This window comes from Phalangium opilio, unplaced genomic scaffold (assembly GCF_054372755.1).
Source record: "Phalangium opilio isolate 3A_F unplaced genomic scaffold, DU_Popi_V2 ptg000094l_1, whole genome shotgun sequence".
NCBI lineage: Eukaryota > Metazoa > Arthropoda > Arachnida > Opiliones > Phalangiidae > Phalangium > Phalangium opilio.
Window position 1 is genome coordinate 2662918 of NW_028324199.1, and position 20533 is coordinate 2683450.

At 38.5% G+C, this 20533-nt stretch overlaps 1 protein-coding gene and 10 non-coding genes across 11 annotated transcripts; all 11 read right to left on the reverse strand.

Moving 5' to 3' along the window:
• Positions 1-3766: 3766 nt before the first annotated feature.
• On the reverse strand, positions 3767-5062 carry LOC149637930 (zinc finger MYM-type protein 1-like). The gene is made up of 2 exons (XM_089850804.1): positions 4705-5062; positions 3767-4473 (listed from the first exon to the last, which is right to left on the reverse strand). Exons 1-2 carry the CDS (start codon positions 5060-5062, stop codon positions 3767-3769), a joined length of 1065 nt encoding a protein of 354 aa, XP_089706930.1.
• A 12175-nt stretch (positions 5063-17237) lies between these two features.
• TRNAV-AAC (transfer RNA valine (anticodon AAC)) lies at positions 17238-17310 on the reverse strand. Its single transcript has one exon. It is a non-coding gene; the product is annotated as a tRNA-Val (tRNA).
• A 201-nt stretch (positions 17311-17511) lies between these two features.
• On the reverse strand, positions 17512-17584 carry TRNAV-UAC (transfer RNA valine (anticodon UAC)). Its single transcript has one exon. It is a non-coding gene; the product is annotated as a tRNA-Val (tRNA).
• A 340-nt stretch (positions 17585-17924) lies between these two features.
• On the reverse strand, positions 17925-17997 carry TRNAV-UAC (transfer RNA valine (anticodon UAC)). Its single transcript has one exon. It is a non-coding gene; the product is annotated as a tRNA-Val (tRNA).
• Positions 17998-18199: 202 nt separating this feature from the next.
• On the reverse strand, positions 18200-18272 carry TRNAV-UAC (transfer RNA valine (anticodon UAC)). Its single transcript has one exon. It is a non-coding gene; the product is annotated as a tRNA-Val (tRNA).
• Positions 18273-18611: 339 nt separating this feature from the next.
• Positions 18612-18684, reverse strand: TRNAV-UAC (transfer RNA valine (anticodon UAC)). The gene has a single exon. It is a non-coding gene; the product is annotated as a tRNA-Val (tRNA).
• A 202-nt stretch (positions 18685-18886) lies between these two features.
• TRNAV-AAC (transfer RNA valine (anticodon AAC)) lies at positions 18887-18959 on the reverse strand. The gene has a single exon. It is a non-coding gene; the product is annotated as a tRNA-Val (tRNA).
• Positions 18960-19161: 202 nt separating this feature from the next.
• On the reverse strand, positions 19162-19234 carry TRNAV-UAC (transfer RNA valine (anticodon UAC)). The gene has a single exon. It is a non-coding gene; the product is annotated as a tRNA-Val (tRNA).
• Positions 19235-19714: 480 nt separating this feature from the next.
• On the reverse strand, positions 19715-19787 carry TRNAV-UAC (transfer RNA valine (anticodon UAC)). Its single transcript has one exon. It is a non-coding gene; the product is annotated as a tRNA-Val (tRNA).
• A 202-nt stretch (positions 19788-19989) lies between these two features.
• TRNAD-AUC (transfer RNA aspartic acid (anticodon AUC)) lies at positions 19990-20062 on the reverse strand. The gene has a single exon. It is a non-coding gene; the product is annotated as a tRNA-Asp (tRNA).
• A 202-nt stretch (positions 20063-20264) lies between these two features.
• On the reverse strand, positions 20265-20337 carry TRNAV-UAC (transfer RNA valine (anticodon UAC)). The gene has a single exon. It is a non-coding gene; the product is annotated as a tRNA-Val (tRNA).
• Positions 20338-20533: the final 196 nt, after the last annotated feature.

Below are 20533 nucleotides of genomic sequence, written 5' to 3' on the forward strand. Positions count from 1 at the left end.
GGGTATGCATACCCCCGATTTAAGGGGTATTCTGGGTAGAGCGTACTTTCTTATGTCTACGTATAATTTATTATTAAAGTTGCATAGTTTAACTCCTATTTGTTCGGATTGACTAAACTGTAGTTGAAGAGTCTCCCAAGGGTTGCTGCTTAGAGCCTAGATAACATAAAACTATGGGGTAGTAAGAAAAAGTACCAAAAATATATATTTATATATATTACTTACCATTTTGGAGAAATTATTAATTTTAGCAGGGAGATTAAGCGAAAGCAATGAGGATATTTTGTAGTTTGCGGGGCGGTGGCTGCGGTATTTATATTGTTCAGACTTCTTAAAGGGAGTGTAAAAGGTAATTTATGTAGTTTATCATGCCTACCGCTTTTGCACGTGAAAGCAGGGGAAAATTGGCGCGACATACTTAAACGAATAGAGAAATAAAACTTAACAACCATACCTTTAAATAAAATTAAAATTTCTTGGAACTCAAGCCTTAGAAACAATGACGTTTTAGTTAATTCGAAGTTCTGGCATAGAAGGATTTTTCTTAGAATTATGAATCAACGCAACAATTAACTTTGAAGTCTAATGAGCCTTATATATGCTTTACTATACTTAAACTACCTTTGCCAAAAAATCTAATATCACCTCCGTCATACATTGTATAAATAGTAGTTATTGGAAAAATAGACTTATAGTTTCACACTCAAAGATCACAGGTAACATTAGGTCGATTGGTAGCGTATTGGCTGTTAAATATGGAATTCGAAAGATCCTGGTTCGATTCCAGTCATCGGTAAGTAACCTTTCAATCGACCTAATGTTACTTTTGGCGAATATTTTTATCTAATTAACAGTAGGTATTTAAGGGGAAATTTAAAACTTAAGGGCACATACAACATTCAGTTATTAACTTTAAAGCATCTCTTCATATATTTAAAATCAATATGGAATCTTGGTCACCCATGTCTTTGAGATCCATGGCCATTAGAGCCATGGTAGTAACAATGGAATTCGTTTTAGCTAATACGGAGCAAACCTTTAATGATATTAAGAAAACAATTCCACGCCAACTTTGGGGAGTATCTGAACGGGTATTTTGGAAAGCAGCTATTGGTGAACGAGGGAACCTGGGCGAAGAGGATCTATATCCCGAAGAAATACCAAATTGGCTTTGGATCACAGAATCAGAAATTGAATTCGAAGTGGATAATCGCTTGACTTTTGCTCAATTTCAAGCTACGCAAAGGAATAGAGTTACCATCCCTTTCTTTTTATTGGATGGGTACCACCACATAGAATATGACTATTTTTTAAAAACATGGAGAAAAGGTGAAAGGAAATGCCAACGTAGAGTTTGCAGAGACTGTTTTGTCTTTTTTAGCGATATGGACGAACCAAATACGAAATATCTAGCGGTAAAAACTCATACAGTAGTGCATCGAGACGACATGATGGTAGAAGTAATTTGGGACGTTCAGAAAAGTTTCTGTAGTAATTGCATAAAAAACCTTTATTTAATATGTATAGTGAGGAATTTTGTTCGCATAATACCGGCTGGCATACTATTAGCAATCGTAGATCATTTACATTTAGAGACCAAGAAGAGGTAACTCATACTAAAGTGGCTCGTGTATCTTTTTTACATTAATTTTTTTTATTTATTGTAAATTGTAGTATAATAAACTTAAATTCTCAGTCAGATACATTGTTTTCATTTCTAGAGAAAAGGGTTTTACATCTCGCATTCCTTGTACCTTACAGGTATCTTGGAGTAATTTTAGATCAAAAATTGCGTTTCAACCTTCTTGTTGGGAAAACAAAATCTCACTGTTTAAAAACGCTTTATGCCATATCAAAAATAGCTACCAACTTAAAATCTTCAAGAGTATTCAAACTACTCTTCGTAGCACTGGTCAGATCCAAGCTAGAATACGCCTCACAGGTGTGGGCAGGTTGCTCCAATTATCTTTTACTTACCTTAGAACGCATTCAGCGCAAATTCATTCAATTCCTATACGACAAATTTATAAAGCGGGGAAATTATGACTACATACAACTATTAAATGACCAAAATCTCTTAACAATTAAAAACAGACTTACCTATTTAGACCTAAGTTTTTTAAACAAGCTTGTGAATTTTAATATTGATTGTAAAGAATTACTGGACAAAGTGCATTTTAATATCCCGACACGACATCTACGAGATGTTAAAATTTTCTATATTGGTAAATCGTACAAAAGTGTAGAGAATCCTATTAAAAGAGTACAAAGCATATACAATATTTTATCGGAACAGCTAAAAGGTATCGATTTATTTGAGAAAAACCGAATCATCTTTAAAAATAACTATTTGAAAACTTTTCGTACAAATAAGAAATCTGACCTCTATTAATGCAACGCTAAAATTTGCTTCAAAATCTTTAGTACACACTGATTAAATATGTATATAGAAGAGTACTCTTTTACAATTGTATAAATAAATTTTAAAAATTGTACAAATGCGTTTTAAAATTGTATAAGGAAGTTTTAAATGTAATTAATATAAAAATTGAATTAATTTATTAAATCCTGTATTTTTGTAAAAAGTAACATTGCTATGTTGTAATACAGGGTTCAAAAATAAACCTCAATTTCAATTTCAATATTTATCTTTCTAACTATAATTATAATATTTATCTTTCTATAATATCTTTCTAATTATAATAATATATAATGAATATTTGCGACTCCAATATTAAAATAAAAATTTCCATCCGAGCCTACGTTATTATAAATTTTATCTTTATAATAATAATTATTATAAATTTTATCTTTCTAATAATTGTTATTATAAATTTTTTCCTTCTAATAATTATTATTATAAATTTTATCCTTCTAATAATTATTATTATAAATTTTATCTTTTAAATAATAATAATTATAATGATATATTAGAAATACATGCGTTTCCTTATATAAAAAATATTTTAGTCAAAAGAATTTTCCCGCTCTACAAATTCAAATAAATGGAAGATCCCTTAACATTTACTATCTTAATGCGCCACCTTTCGAGAATCAAGCGCCGAGACTCCGAGAGGTGAGAAACGTCTCTCCAAAGCAGGGGTATTATAGAAGGGATAAGACACATTTACTAGAGTATAGAAAAATCATTACACATCATGTACCTTTGGAAAAAAATTAAATTCTGGTTTTAATAAAAAAATATTTACCGCATTGTATTCCTCTTTTACACTAGTTATTACTCCATTGTCTCGCTGACACCACCATCTTCCTGTCTTTTGTACATTCCACATGGACACACATCTGTACTTACTGGCTTCTAAGCACAACCATCAGCTGGTCTTTTGTCCATCCCACATGGACATCAGTGCACTTACTGGCTTCTAAACACCACAGTCATCCGGTCTTTCGTGCGTCCCACATGGACACCAGTCTGTACTTACTGGCTTCTATTTACCACCATCATCTGGTGTTTTGTCCATCCCACATGGACGCCAGTCTGTAAGTACTGGCTTCTATCTTCATCATCGTCGTCGTCGTTAAGTTTAAGATGTACGTGGCGAACTATTTTAAAGTTATTATATGAAATGTATTACTCAATTTTGCATAGTTTATTCGTGGGAATATGTGCAGATGTTTATAACTATCCGAAAATTGGTGTCAATGTGAAATAATTGGCATTTTAAAGATATACAAACTTTTATTGAAAAAGAGTAAGGAACCGAATTTAATGACTATGGGGCAATAATGGGTGAAGGAATTTTAATCATCTCGAGTGCTCTGTCGTGGACGCAAACTTGTCAATAATACAATCAATACAAATGTTTTGCGATATTTCTCTTTCAATTGCTAGGATAGCTAATGATGAAAGTCGCACCTGACCCATAGTATTTCTTAAGTAAGTTTTAATTCGCTTTAGTAAAGAAAATGAGCGTTCACATACAACGGATGTGACTGGGAGGGTTACATCAATTTGTAACATTTTCCACAGTCCTGGAAAAACGTTTTCTGGTAAAGTATTTAATAAACCTAATAAGGAACCTGGACGTTCATCTTCTTTTAGGTTTCGCAAGTAGTTTTTAGCAACTAGTATTTCAGCTTTAGGAACTTGAATATTGTACTGTGAGCAAAATCCACCCAGTCTTTCAAAAGACAAAAAACTGTCCATGTCTTTAGTCATCAGTAAAGGGGACATTGCTCTTATAGCTTCGAGAACTTCAGTGTTGTTTCTGGTAATAAATCGCACTTCCATTTCATTAATCATTCTATCCAATGTGGCGTAGTAAATTCCGGACTTTAAAGATGAGCTGGATTCGTCTATTCCTTGTCCGGTTTTTTCGGTAATTACGATACTTCTCATTGCTTTCGGTAAAGCTGTTTTTCGTTTTGGTCGACCTCGCTTTGATGCAGGCTCCTCGTTGGAACCCGTGGCTACTGGAGTTAATTCAGACTCTACTTGAATGTCAAGATCACCTGCCAATTTTTTGGCTTCAACAAGAATAGAATTATAGGCGCTCTCACTTCTGAACTGTTACAGAGTATCAATAACTACTTGCACCGCCATTGTAGCCTGAGACAAATCGAGGTTGGTTGACTGAAGCTGATCATTTAATAATTCGGTGATAGAAAGGATTTTATGAAAAACTAGCATAGTAACGACTGTTGAAAACTTCCTCAAAAATGTGTACAATCCTAGTGCCTTGCATCGATCAGAACCATCTTGGGGATTTTCCAAATATTGCAATAAAGCCGCGTAAGTTTTTTTCACCGCTTTTATCGATCTAATTTGACAAGCCCAGCGTGTGTCGCTAAGACCCTGAAGTTCCGTGTGTACCAAGTTTAAGTTTTTCTGGATTTCTTGAAAGTTTCGATGTGCTATGCCAGACAAGGAGAAATTCGAGTTCAAGCTCTTGAGAATATCGAAAACATCCTTCGCTTCTTGTATATCTCCACAGGTGTCGACTAGAACCAAATTCAGTCTATGAGCGAAACAATGAACATAAATGGCCATTGGATGATCTTCTTTAAATAGGGTTTGTACTCCTCTGCAATTACCACTCATCACATTAGCACCATTTCATATCCCTGACCAACACAATTGGCGGCATCAAGACCGAACTCTGAAATTTTATCACAAATGGATTTTTTTAATCCAGCTGCTGATAAGTCTCGAACATCTTGAAAGCAGAGAAATCGATCGTTTATATATTTATTTAAAAAAAGCAAATGCTCATTTGCTCAATTTTACTAACATCCCTAGTGTCATCGCACATTATTGAATAGAACTTCGCGTCTTTAACTTCGGCGATAATTTGATTGCGTATAATGTTCGCGGAAATTTCAATTATTTAGTTTTGAGAAGAAGGAGATGAATATGAAGCGTTTCTTGGCATGTAGTCTAAAAGAGCCTCGCCAAAAACTGTATCAAATTTCGATAGGGTCTTCAAAATCTCCACAAAATTCCCTTTATTTAAAGAGTCTTTTGATTCATCGTAACCACGTTGAGCAATACCTTGTCTGGCAGAAAGTAATAACACTTCGCATTGCCGCCAAAGGTAGGAACGATTTTTAATAACCTGTTACATATTTGCAGTTGCAGTTAGAGTCGCTACTGATCCTGACTTTTGAGTAGCTTGGAATCCAGTCCATTTTTCGAGCGCAGTTTTGTGTACCTGTGTAATTTCATGTTCCTTGAATTTTTCAGGCCCACGTTTCCAGTTTTTCATTCCAGTTGATACAAAGGTTTCTTCTTGTTTTCCGGTATTAGTCTTAAAGTGTCTGCATGCGTAACAAAACGCTGAATCTTGATTTTTGCTATATTACAACCATTTGAAAGTTTTATACCACGATGCAAGAAAAGATCTCTTTTGTTTTCCAAATTCTCTCGATGGGAATTTCAAAAGAACCGGTTGCCGAGGGTCATCATTTGGGGAATTATTTAAATCATTCACATTTAAATGCTTCAAAATCGGTTCTCTGCTAAGAGCACTCTGCCTTGACGTTGAAGCACCGATATCCGATTTGTCTTGATCGTCTGTAAGTGTAATATCCTCGGTAGAAGGATCATAAAAATCTTGCAGTATTTCACCTTGACATTTTGCAAGATTAGCAGCAATTGCGCTAGTAGAAGCATTTTGACCATCTAAGGAGTCTACGTTTTTTCCTGATCACGAACTTATCCATGCCGAGACAAACTAGATGGCTAATATACTTTGTATTCATTGGATTCTACAATGCTTGTTTGTGAGTGAATAGGGTTGTTTTAAGTTTCAGTTTCGGTTTGCTTGCTTAGTCACCACTACCCGGACTTCTTTCGAACGACGTGATACGTGTTGAATGCTCTGCTTTTTTATTTGTTTTTAGTTCATTCGCGGATAGTAGAGGGATTTTTCACTTCAAAATTATAATGTTTGAGATTGAAGTTCATCTCTTCATTGATGAAACTTAACGAATCTATCAATATAACATTTTATATATTGCTATCAAATATTTGGTGGGGCGACAAGCAGTTTTTTGGCAGGGTTTACAGATTATTTTGGGGGGCTATAGCCCCCCTCCCAAAAAAGGCATAGCGACGCCACTGGACGAACGTTTACTCCACGAACATTGGATTCACGGGGTACTCCCAGAAGTGGAACGTTTACCTTTATACCTTCATACGGTTAGTACAATTTCTTTCAAAATCCCTAAAATATGCAGTGTAAGTGAACAGACGAACGCTTATTTATTATTTGTACATCTTTGCTAAACGTTTTATAGCTGATTTTTTTACCGAAAACCATCAGCTTGAAAGGAAGGCTAGAAATAACTGAGACATTGTATTTATAATAAATGTGTATACCCTGAATATTTTATCAACTACTATACCGTTGCAAGGGTAAAAGTAATGGTTAGACAATACGATGTGTACTTCGATTTTAATTGCCTGTAAAATAACATGTAACCAAGCGTCTTCCGAGAAGCCGAAAACACACGACTACGTATCTATACAAGTTGGAAAAACCAAAATATTACCTCTCCGTGTCGAGAAAATTATGTAAACTTAAGTATCCAATGAAAACTTCGACCTTTTCGCCCTCATCCTTTCCCGCGCTTTGCGCTTCCGCATTTCGTCCTTACTCTCAACATTATCTTCCTCCATTTTACATACAAAAATCAAATACTCACAAAAAGAAGCGGCAAAAACCTGCTGGCTCTTTACAACCACTTAATTTCACTTAATCTCCAACTTCCAACAACAACAACAATAATATACCGGTAGTTTAATTGACAACCTACTTGCATCGAAATTCTCATGAAGAATGGCTCCCGCGGATAAAAAAGGGCAATTTTCAACTAGGTGGGCGTTATCTCATTAGATTTGAAAAATATCATTTGTCTTTTTTACCAATGCCTAACCGTTTGGATTTTTTTAAAGCAATCTTAGCACCAAAAATATTTTTTGATACAAAATAAATGTTTTATATTCTTATTAAGAATAAAACAAAAAAAGGTCTGTCCTCTCGTAATTTTTAAGCTTTTATCATGATTACTCTATACAACAGTAACAAGGAGTATAAACCCATTAGTGGAAGCAGTATTTTTTTCCGAAACAATCTCGCTTATGTTTATCCTCTCTAGACTTCGCTAAAAACGTATTACTCCTACGTAAAATATTAATAGACAGGCAAGGATTCATACCATTAAAGAAGGAGCGCAATATTATCCATATTTTCATTTCATATACAGAGAAAACAAATTATTATGTTTCTGAGAGGAGCTTCCCATTTTTGTTGTTGTTTTGAAAAATATATCGCAATGCACGGGCCTTGATAGATATAGGAGGCAATGAATGAAATATATCACAATGCACGCGCCTTGATAGATATCGGAGGCAATGAATGAAATATATCACAATGCACGGGCCTTGATAGATATAGGAGGCAATGAAGGAGATATATCGCATGCACGGGCCTTGGTAGATATAGGAGGCAATGATAATCTCTCTCTTTGCACGAGAGGTTTATCTTTAATATTTAAATAAATATAATTATTTTTAATTATTTTAATCTTCAATAATTAACATTAATAATAGTTAAATCGTTTAAAATAAAGTTATACCTATTATCATCTCAAACTTTGCTAATATTGACGTTTAAAGCGAAGGGTACCCCTCTTGCCCGCTTTCTTAAAATTTTGGGGTATATATTCGATTCGTTTCCATTATAATAGTAAGGAAAAAGCGCAATTGCGAAAACCTTTGGTGGCGATCTCACCTTAGGGAGGCTAGACGTTTCTCGTAACCCTAGCTGATCGCCGTGTATATCCTAAAACCAAACGATGATAATGGATAATGATACAGATTGGTGTCTATGTGGAATAGACGGAAGACCAGTGGATGGTGGTGTTAGAAGCCAGTGTAAGTGCAGACTGGTGTCAATGTGGGATTGACAAAGAACAGAAGATGGTTTTGATGGAAGCCAGTATGTACAGACTGGTGTCCAGGTCGAATGGACTAAGAGCGAAGATGGTGGTGATTAGAAGCCAGTAAGAACAGACTGGTGTCCGTGTGGGATGGACAAAGACTAGAAGATGGTGGTGTGAGAACTCAAGTAGAGGAGCCATTTCCGTGACTGTGAAAGCAGTTCGGAAATGGCGAACACGTTTGCTCCGATACGCAAACTGCGAACGCGGTCACGTGGGTGTCTGTCACAGACAGACAGACACGGCCGTTACAGAACCTCTCCTGGACTACGTCACACGGAGAGGTAAAAAATTTAATATCTGTACTTCGGTCATTCAATTTTGTTCTCTTATCATTTACTTTTTCTAGTCTTTGCCCACTAAGACATTTTTTTATTAATCCTTGTTGTTCCAACATTAAAAGTACTATTTTATAATTTTCATTATTTTTATGAAACATTTTAAAACCTTTTTATTAACCCAAGAAAATTTCCGATAAAAACCCAGAAAAAACCCAAAAAACCAATAAACCCAAGGAAATCCAATAAAATCCAAGAAAAATCCAATTAAGCCCAGAAATCCTCAATAGAACCCAGTAAAGCCCCAATAAAACCAAGAAACCCCTCATAAACCCAGAAAACCGCAATAAAACCCTGAAAAACATCAATAAAACCCTGTGGGCTAGGTTTTTTTGAACTTTGGTATGGGGAGACCTCACGCTTTTTGACCTCACACTATGGTATTTTACTACTATATATTCCCCTTTAAGGGATAACGACATACTTTCAGGTAACCGTTAATGTGTCCTTTATTTAGGACGAAGATATTCATGTTGGGATCCTTTATCAATTCGTCCAGAGTGTGGATTTTTGGGGATGATTGGTAAACGTGGTACGATGACACATTAGCTTTGGTTATTGACGTGATAAACATGATCGCGATGCCCAGAAAACCCACGTATTTCAGCGCCAAATCACCTTTGCGTTTTGAAAAACCAATTGAGTGAAATTTTCGCAATTTTAGTAAAATTCGAATTTTGGCTTGCCTATTTTCGTATTTCCAATTGTTGTTCCCAATTGTGGTAGTTTCAATCGTTTCCAGTTGACAAGTACAGCGCATAGAAAGAACAGGAACCAATCCTAGAAATGATGTTCAATTTTAAATTTGAAATTCAAAGCCCTGCACTGGCCAGGCTTTCCAAATTTGATATTTTTATCGGGCCGTGTCGGGTTGGGATTTTCAAATTTTGAAAAATATATGGGACCAGGAAGGGTTTTTGTTTATTTTTCGAATTCATGATTCAAATGAAAGATAATTTTAAGTAATATAAGCTTCTAAGAACAAATGTGACGTTGTGACGGACTATTATAAAAGTAAGTTATAATACACGACGCTAAAGCAAATATGAACGCAATTCATTTATGATAAGTAAAAACAAAAACAAAAAAACCATTTGCAGTACATGCCGAGATTGGTCAATGCATGAAACGGGCCAGGCCGAGCTTGGTCAATGCATGCATTGGACCGAGCAGAGCATGGTCATTACATGAAACGGGCAGGGCCAAGCTTCGTCAATGCATTGAAGGGGCCGGCCCGGGCCTGGTCAAATCATGCAAAGAGGACAGGCCGAACTTGGTCATTACATGAAACGGGCAGGGCCAAGCTTCATCAATGCATTTAATGGGCCGGCCCGGGGCTGGTCAAATCATGCAAAGAGGACAGGCCGAGCTTGGTCAATGCATGTAACGGGCAGGACCGAGCTTGGTCAATGCATGTAACTGGCCGGGTAAAGCTTGGTCAATGCATGTAACGGGCCGGGTAGAGCTTGGTCAATGCATGTAACGGGCCGGGTAGAGCTTGGTCAATGCATGTAACGGGCCGGGTCAAGCTTGGTCAATGCATGTAACGTAAAGGGCCTGGTCAATTCATGCATTAGGCCGGGACAAGCTTGGTCAATGCATGAAACGAGCCGCGCCGAGCTTGGTCAATGCATGTAGCAGGCCGGGCCGAGCCTGATCAATGCATGAAACGGCCCTGGCCTAGCTTGGTCACTTTCATATGACGGGTCGGGCCTGGTCAACGCATGCATTGGGCCGGGCCGAGCAGAGTTTGTTCGTTGCATGAAACGAGCCGGGCCAAGCTTGGTCAATGCACGTAATGGTCCGCGCCGAGCTTGGTCAATGCATGAAACGGGCCGGGCCGAGCTTGGTCACTTTCATATAACGGGTCGGGCCTGGTCAATGCATGCATGGGGCCGGGCCGAGCAGAGTTTGTTCGTTGCATGAAACGGGCAGGACCAAGCTTCGTCAATGCATTGAACGGGCCTGGTTAAATCATGCAAAGGGGACAGGCCGAGCTAGGTCAATGCACGTAACGGGCCGGGCCAAGCTTCGTCAATGCATTGAACGGGCCGGCCGGGCTTGGTTAAATCATGCAAAGAGAACAGGCCGAGCTAGGTCAATGCGTGAAACGGGACGATCCAAGCTTGGTCATGCACGTAACTGGCAGGGCCAAGCTTCGTCAATGCATTGAACGGGCGGGCCCGGGCCTGTTCAAATTATGCAAAGGGGCTGGGCCGAGCTTGGTCAATGCATTGAACGGGCCGGTCCAAGCTTGATCAATGCATGTAACGGGCCGGTCCAAGCTTGGTCAATGCATGTAACGGGCCGGGCCGAGCTTGGTCAATGCAAGTAACGGGCCGGGACGAGTTTGGCCAATGCATGTAACGGGCCGGGCCCGGGCCTGGTCAAATTATGCAAAGGGGCCGGGGCCGATCTTGGTCAGTGCATGTAACGGGCTGGGCCGAGATTGGTCAATGCATGTAACGAGCCGGGCCGAGTTTGGTCAATGCATGTAACGAGCCGGGCCGAGTTTGGTCAATGCACGTAACTGGCTGGGCCGGGCCGTGTTTCGGACTACTTGAAAAGCTCAATCTCGGGCCTGAAAAATTCGGCCAGTGTAGGTCTCTCATTTGAATGACATTGTCGTTGCTGCAAATTCATACCCCGTAAGTTGAAAATGAAAACATTTTAGTTAAGTTAACATCATCTGGTCGAATGTACTTGTAGGCAAAAGTGTAATAAACGAAGCTTGAGGGCGGTGCCAGTTGATAACTAGTATTGTATTCTTTATCGCTAAGAAAATCCCACGAAGTATCAATCAATTCGTATCGCATCGTCGGCATTCTAAAAATAGAGGATTTAATTATTCAAAAATTTTATTTCTTAAAGTAAATTCTTTAATTCGAAATGAAAAGGAAGCTGTCTGCCTGAGATGTGAAAATAATTTTAAATAGTGATGCCACGAATATTCGGTTACTATTCGGTATTCGGCCATTTTTTTCGTATTCGGTATTCGGCCGAATACCGAATCTCCAATCATGAAGGAAAGAAACGGAAAAATTACTCAAAAATTATTTATTTCAATAAAAATTTTTACTTTAATTTTTATAATCTACCAGTGGTAAGTTGTGATGAATAAAAAAAAGCATATAGTGACACGATCTACTCGCAAATGAACCAAAAACCTAAAGACGCTATAGACGGGTCCAAATGGAGATGATCCAGCCTAGGAATGAAGTTATAGTGTGTCAGGTTCTCTCTAACGAACGTCTCATCTAGAGTGTTCCTAAAACTTGATATCCCAAGGCTAGACCGAATGTATTTACTGTAGAGTAAATGGTAGTTGAACACCCAAAGGTTTTCTCTACTAACGTTTTTTCTCGGCGCCAACTAACATCAGCCGCGGAAAGCTGGGTCTCACTAAAAAAATTCCACCCCCCTTGCTTGAACTTACTCGGATAAATAAATTAACCCCGCCTGTTTAACTTCACTCTCCACCGCTGTGGAGCGCTGCTTCAAAAGTTCGTTCTCGGTCGTGGCCGACATTTTAGAAATTTTATCTATCCATTCACGCGAGCTCCGTTGGGAACTTTAAAAAGCTTAACGTCAGAACTTACACACACAGAGGCTACGGCAAAAAATCTTACATAGGAACTTGGTGTAAGATTATTCTACTTGTGACGGGTCCTATAATGTAAAAATCGTAACTTCTCCCTTTTCATTCCCTCCTTCCCGAGTTTATCACCAACGTTGAAAGCTTCCGCGCAGGCGCGCTGAAGCAGAGGCGGTAGAAAGCGGATCTAAACCATGGAAAAACTACGCGAGTTCTTCATTGTCTTAACAGTGTATCCCTCTCTTTGCTTGCGCGCCAATATTGCGCAGAGCAGTAATAGCGTTACAGCTAGTGCCGAGAGGAGAGGAGAGTATTCCCACGTGACCCTACATTTCGCGTAGCCGTCTGCCTATTCACCTCACCATTCCATACCCTTCTTCTTCCATGATGAGACCTGTCCCATTGCGGTCCGTGCGGCGTTCAAAAGTTATATTTTTATAAACGGAAGACTTAAAGCCCGTCGAGCACGCTCGGGTGTCAATTGAAATATACGGGCCCACGAGAGGGAAACGATGAAAAATTCCCCAGTGGAATACCAGCGGCGGTTTGCTGACGTCATGCTGTGACCAAGAGGAAAAGTTTTAACAAAAGTAAATTTATTATTAACACAAGCCTAAGCGCGCTATCTCAGGGAAGGCAGTTAAGGTGTATTTGGCCACCACGCATAGTGGCTTGGATAACTAGGCTCGTGGTATGGTGGTTAGAGCAGTTGCCTTTTGCGCGGCAGAACCATGGGTCGCAGTTCGATTCCACACGATGAAATATTTTTTTTTTTTAAGTTTTAGTTTAATTAAGGATGTTTTGAGACGAAATTCGTCTTAAAATAACTAGGAAAAAGTTTTAAAGTTTTAACAAAAGTAAATTTATTATTAATACAGGCCTAAGCGCGCTATCTCAGGGAAGGCAGTCAAGGTGTATTTGGGCACCACGCATAGATGTCGCTTTTCAAAACCTCAAATCTCAAAAATCCCCGCGAATTTTTAAAACCAGCAAAACTTTGAGATTGAGGAATTTTTAAAAATATAAATAAAATATTGCCACATTTTAAAAATAGGAATAAAATATTGCCACATTTTTAAAATAGGAATAAAATGGAGTCATATTTTAAAAATAGGAATAAAATAGAGTCATATTTTAAAAATAGGAATAAAATAGAGTCATATTTTAAAAATAGGAATAAAATAGAGTCGTATTTTAAAAAAAGGAATAAAATAGAGTCATATTTTAAAAATAGGAATAAAATAGAGTCATATTTTAAAAATAGGAATAAAATAGAGTCATATTTTAAAAATAGGAATAAAATAGAGTCATATTTTAAAAATAGGAATAAAATTGTTCACATTTTAAAAATAGGAATATTATTGTTTTAATGTGGCACTATATTATTACTACTTTTAAAATGTTTTAAAATAATCTGAATCAGTTTTGTTTAACTTACGTAATAAAAATTAATGTTCTGTTTTAACATTCCTGTTTTTAAAATGAGATAAAGAAACTTAGGCATTCGGCGAATTAAAAGGTACCGAAAAAATTCTCGGGGGAGCGCGCTCAGGCGTGTATTAATAATGTTGGCGAGGCTTGACCGATGGGCGCGTGGTATATCGGTTAGAGATATTGAGTTTTGCTCGGCAGAACCATGGGTCGCAAGTTCGATTCACGTTTTATTTTAATTAAAGATGTTTCGGGACGAAATTCATCTTAAGATAATAAGGAAAAAGTTTGAAAATTATAACTTAAGTAAATTTATTGAATGATCACGCTGTTAAAGAATTCGCAACGAGGGGATACTCACTCACTTCTATTATTGTGTTGCACTATTAGAATAATAATAGAAGTAAATAAATTAACGTTAGAATTACGGGTAATCGTTTTAGCATAGTTACGGCTATTCACGTAAATTTTCTATACGCCTTTTAAGTTCGGTACGCTGTGGCTAATATTATGTCCATCCCTGGAAAATTTTTTGATAGTAATAATAGTAATTCGACAGTTGCCGTGCAAAAGTATTCTGTGCCCAGCCGGGCACATCTTGTTGTAACCGCGTTGAAATTATCTTTTCGTTTTTTTATGAATTAAAACTGTTTATTATTAAACCGAGTATTATTTATCTCTGAAAACTTTACAACTAGACGCTTTTGGCACGCAGCATTTTCCTCCATAGCCACCATTTGCCTTGTTTGCATTTCGAGCTTGTTCTGAAAAAACTGCTCTGTGCTCAGCGAGTTATCAGCCAAAACTGTATCATATGGCCCTCTTCTTTTCACTCTAGTTGTACCTATTTGAAATTCTTCATATAAATTTTCCCGAAAATAATTTTCTAGTGTTTCGCATGGTACTACTCTCATCTCTGGCAGATCTGCGCCTTGAATGACCACCTTCCGTAGGGTTGTGAGCTCGAGAACTATTTGAGCCTAAGTGGCTAGATTGCTCGTTACTTCGCGTTGAAATTGGCGATTTTGAAACTTCTGTAAATTAATCACGTTTCCTAACAACATGGCCAGTCCAGGGCTAAACTATACGTTTCATTCAAATACCTGGATCAACTATGGCGCGTGGAGTCAGCGACCGCGCTTGTCTATACGCGTTTGTTGCTTGTAACAGACTACTAGGCGGTGTAATATTTCGAGATTGGGTAACAGGCGAAGGGGAATCTCTTTGAAATCGTCCAAAATTAAATGATCCGGAATTTTAACGTACAAATGAAGTACTTAGGCGCGGTGAAACATTCGGAACCATTCTAGTAGAGATTGGTGGTTCAGAATTCGTTACACTAGGAGATAGGCTAAACCCTTCATCGGCATCGTAATGCAAAATTTGCGCTAAACTAGCGTTATAAAAAGAAGAGCCTTCCTTTTCGCGTGTCTATAGATTACGTTATCAAAACTCCTTACAAAGTGGGTCTAATTTTGGTGAGGTGAACTTACTCCACTAACTACACTGGACTCTTGCAGTTTTTCCTGAACTGATATGGAAACCGATGGCTAAAATGAGTTTTATTATTTTATTTAAATATTTCATTACACAAAAGATAAATTTGAAAGTTTACTAGAACTAGTCCACGTGCTCTCAACAAATAGGAAGAAAGCTAGGTAAGCTTATAGTTTTTGGGTAATCTGGTGTCAATCTCCTCGTATCAGTTCAATACCATTTGTTTATGGTGTATATCAGAGCTCGTGGATTTCCAGAAAGCAAAAAACAGGTTCAAGTTGGAGTTAGTTACGGTTTTATATAGGCTTGGTTGGGCTTAAAAGGGGTTCTGGCTATGTTTATGATAAGTGAAATTCCGCTTTGGTAAGGTATTTTCTCCAGAGATCCCCAAGCTCTGATATACACTGTAGAAGTGGTTTTGAATTAATATGAGGAGATATACTCCTAAAATGGCTGATTAAATACTTACTATAATCTGCTAAACGCTTCAATTTCCCTCACCTATTTACTTTGACCCAGAGAACCGTGTACTTACCCTTTGAACAGTAGAAGGAAATCCGCCTTCACCTAGCACAGTATTTCATGTAATTTTGTTCACCCACCTGCCAAAGCAAGTAACCGTTCTTCTATTGGGGATAGAGCACCGCCTAATACCTCTGGGTCACTTTATTTTTCTCCTTCATGGCCGCAGCGGCTTTAGAGAGGGTGTTTGTTTTCCAGTCAGCCAAATTCTATTTAATTGGAATGAAAGGGTTGAAATAAAGCCAACAGAAGTATTCACTACCAAAGTTCTACTCAAATTATTTTATTTCTTACAAGATCGGTATTTTCATTAGGATAGATACTAATACCAACAACCTGCAGTCAACTAATCGTGGACTTGGGTTAGGTTAGGTGTACTAGCTCTACTCTCAATGCGTAGTAGTACTATTGTAAGCAATATATATGTAATTAATATAGTTAATTACTTACTCTTTTCCATGAAGCGATGTTCTTTATAGGCGGCCCTTGAACATTTAAGTTTTTAACCATTTCTGCCAATAGACTGTCAGAGAGATCCTTAGTAAAAGTGGAACTTAACTTCCAACCAATAAGTTGTGGATTAGCCTCCAACACGCTTAACATTATTTCGCGTTGTTTTTTGTAACCCAACACGATCGTTTAGGTATATCACTCATTTCTGCACTCGCGTAATTAAAATCGTTGTAAACTAAAAACCACGTCTTCTCTACTTGTGTTTCTAAAATAATTATACCTAAAAATAGTCTGCTGTCTGAGGAAGCTTATCGACAAATTTATTTTTAACCCTATACGACGTTATCGTAAAGATCCTTATCGTATTTTGCACGAATGAGTTGGTGAATACGAAATTATCGACCTGTCGATAAGGTTACGCCCGATAAAATTATCGCTTATCGTTTACGGTAAAGTTTAGTAAAGTTAGAGATTGGCCCTGGCCCACCTCTTTCCTTCCCTAATAATCTTCCAGTTGGTGCCCCATCTCTCCCTGGTGCTGTTTGTCTACGTACGTACCCTCCCTCCGTACCGTGGTCCCCGTACATATGTCCTCCGCCGTTCACCACTCATCGTCCCCCGGCATTTCTTGCCATGTGATACCACTGCAACATCAACCTTAAACTCTCGTGCCTACATATTTACAATGTTATGCCTCGTCACATTTACCCACTGGCTCCCCGAGAGCCACTGACCATGCTTCCCTCTTATCATCTTGTGATTCTCGCGCATTACTGACCAATGTTCGTAGCCTTAACGATCGTTATAAACTGTATGAGCTTACAACTCTAGCCGCCACATATCATCTCTCCCTGATTGCCGTTACCATAGATACGTGTTAATTTAAGTTTTCGAAGAGATCTAGCTTATAACTATGTCTAATCACGATGGTCAAAACATGTATCTATCAGGGCTCGAACCTGGGACCTTCCGCGTGTTAGGCGGACGTGATAACCACTACACCATAGATACTTGTTAATTTAAGTTTTCGAAGAGATCTAGCTTATTACTATGTCTAATCACGATGGTCAAAACATGTATCTATCAGGGCACGAACCTGAGACCTTCCGCGTGTTAGGCGGACGTGATAACTACTACACCATAGATACTTGGTTATTGTGAGTTTTCGAAGAGATCTACCTTATTATTATGTCTAATCACGATGGTAAAACATGTATCTACCAGGGCTCGAACCTGGGACCTTCCGCGTGTAAAGCGGACGTGATAACCACTACACCATAGATACGTGTTAATTTAAGTTTTCGAAGAGATCTAGCTTATTACTATGTCTAATCACGATGGTCAAAACATGTATCCATCAGGGCTCGAACCTGACACCTTCCGCGTGTAAAGCGGACGTGATGGCCACTACACCATAGATACTTGCTTATTGTGAGTTTTCGAAGAGATCTAGCTTATTACTATGTCTAATCACGATGGTCAAAACATGTATCTATCAGGGCTCGAACCTGGGACCTTCCGCGTGTTAGGCGGACGTGATAACTACTACACCATAGATACTTGGTTATTGTGAGTTTTCGAAGAGATCTACCTTATTATTATGTCTAATCACGATGGTCAAAACATGTATCTACCATGGCTCGAACCTGGGACCTTCCGCGTGTAAAGCGGACGTGATAACCACTACACCATAGATACGTGTTAATTTAAGTTTTCGAAGAGATCTAGCTTATTACTATGTCTAATCACGATGGTCAAAACATGTATCCATCAGGGCTCGAACCTGACACTTTCCGCGTGTAAAGCGGACGTGATAACCACTACACCATAGATACTTGGTTATTGTGAGTTTTCGAAGAGATCTAGCTTATTACTATGTCTAATCACGATGGTCAAAACATGTATCTATCAGGGCTCGAACCTGACACCTTCCGCGTGTAAAGCGGACGTGATAACCACTACACCATAGATACGTGTTAATTTAAGTTTTCGAAGAGATCTAGCTTATTACTATGTCAAATCACGATGGTCAAAACATGTATCCATCAGGGCTCGAACCTGACACCTTCCGCGTGTAAAGCGGACGTGATAACCACTACACCATAGATACTTGTTAATTTAAGTTTTCGAAGAGATCTAGCTTATTACTATGTCTAATCACGATGGTCAAAACATGTATCTATCAGGGCACGAACCTGAGACCTTCCGCGTGTTAGGCGGACGTGATAACTACTACACCATAGATACTTGGTTATTGTGAGTTTTCGAAGAGATCTACCTTATTATTATGTCTAATCACGATGGTCAAAACATGTATCTACCAGGGCTCGAACCTGGGACCTTCCGCGTGTAAAGCGGACGTGATAACCACTACACCATAGATACGTGTTAATTTAAGTTTTCGAAGAGATCTAGCTTATTACTATGTCTAATCACGATGGTCAAAACATGTATCCATCAGGGCTCGAACCTGACACCTTCCGCGTGTAAAGCGGACGTGATAGCCACTACACCATAGATACTTGGTTATTGTGAGTTTTCGAAGAGATCTAGCTTATTACTATGTCTAATCACGATGGTCAAAACATGTATCTATCAGGGCTCGAACCTGGGACCTTCCGCGTGTTAGGCGGACGTGATAACCACTACACCATAGATACTTGTTAATTTAAGTTTTCGAAGAGATCTAGCTTATTACTATGTCTAATCACGATGGTCAAAACATGTATCTATCAGGGCACGAACCTGAGACCTTCCGCGTGTTAGACGGACGTGATAACTACTACACCATAGATACTTGGTTATTGTGAGTTTTCGAAGAGATCTACCTTATTATTATGTCTAATCACGATGGTCAAAACATGTATCTATCAGGGCTCGAACCTGACACCTTCCGCGTGTAAAGCGGACGTGATAACCACTACACCATAGATACGTGTTAATTTAAGTTTTCGAAGAGATCTAGCTTATTACTATGTCTAATCACGATGGTCAAAACATGTATCCATCAGGGCTCGAACCTGACACCTTCCGCGTGTAAAGCGGACGTGATAACCACTACACCATAGATACGTGTAAATTTAAGTTTTCGAAGAGATCTAGCTTATAACTATGTCTAATCACGATGGTCAAAACATGTATCTATCAGGGCACGAACCTGGGACCTTCCGCGTGTTAGGCGGACGTGATAACCACTACACCATAGATACTTGGCTAATGTGAGTTTTCGAAGATATCTAGCTTATTACTATGTCTAATCACGATGGTCAAAACATGTATCTCTCAGGGCACGAACCTGAGACCTTCCGCGTGTTAGGCGGACGTGATAACTACTACACCATAGATACTTGGTTATTGTGAGTTTTCGAAGAGATCTACCTTATTATTATTATGTCTAATCACGATGGTCAAAACATGCATCTACCAGGGCTCGAACCTGGGACCTTCCGCGTGTAAAGCGGACGTGATAACCACTACACCATAGATACTTGGTTATTGTGAGTTTTCGAAGAGATCTACCTTATTATTATGTCTAATCACGATGGTCAAAACATGCATCTACCAGGGCTCGAAGCTGGGACCTTCCGCGTGTAAAGCGGACGTGATAACCACTACACCATAGATACGTGTTAATTTAAGTTTTCGAAGAGATCTAGCTTATTACTATGTCTAATCACAATGGTCAAAACATGTATCTATCAGGGCTCAAACCTGAGACCTTCCGCGTGATAGGCGGACGTGATAACCACTACACCATAGATACGTGTTAATTTAAGTTTTCGAAGAGATCTAGCTTATAACTATGTCTAATCACGATGGTCAAAACATGTATCTATCAGGGCACGAACCTGGGACCTTCCGCGTGTTAGTCGGACGTGATATCCACTACACCATAGATACTTGGTTATTGTGAGTTTTCGAAGAGATCTACCTTATTATTATGTCTAATCACGATGGTCAAACCATGTATCTACCAGGGCTCGAACCTGGGACCTTCCGCGTGTAAAGCGGACGTGATAACCACTACACCATAGATACGTGTTAATTTAAGTTTTCGAAGAGATCTAGCTTATTACTATGTCTAATCACGATGGTCAAAACATGTATCCATCAGGGCTCGAACCTGACACCTTCCGCGTGTAAAGCGGACGTGATAGCCACTACACCATAGATACGTGTAAATTTAAGTTTTCGAAGAGATCTAGCTTATAACTATGTCTAATCACGATGGTCA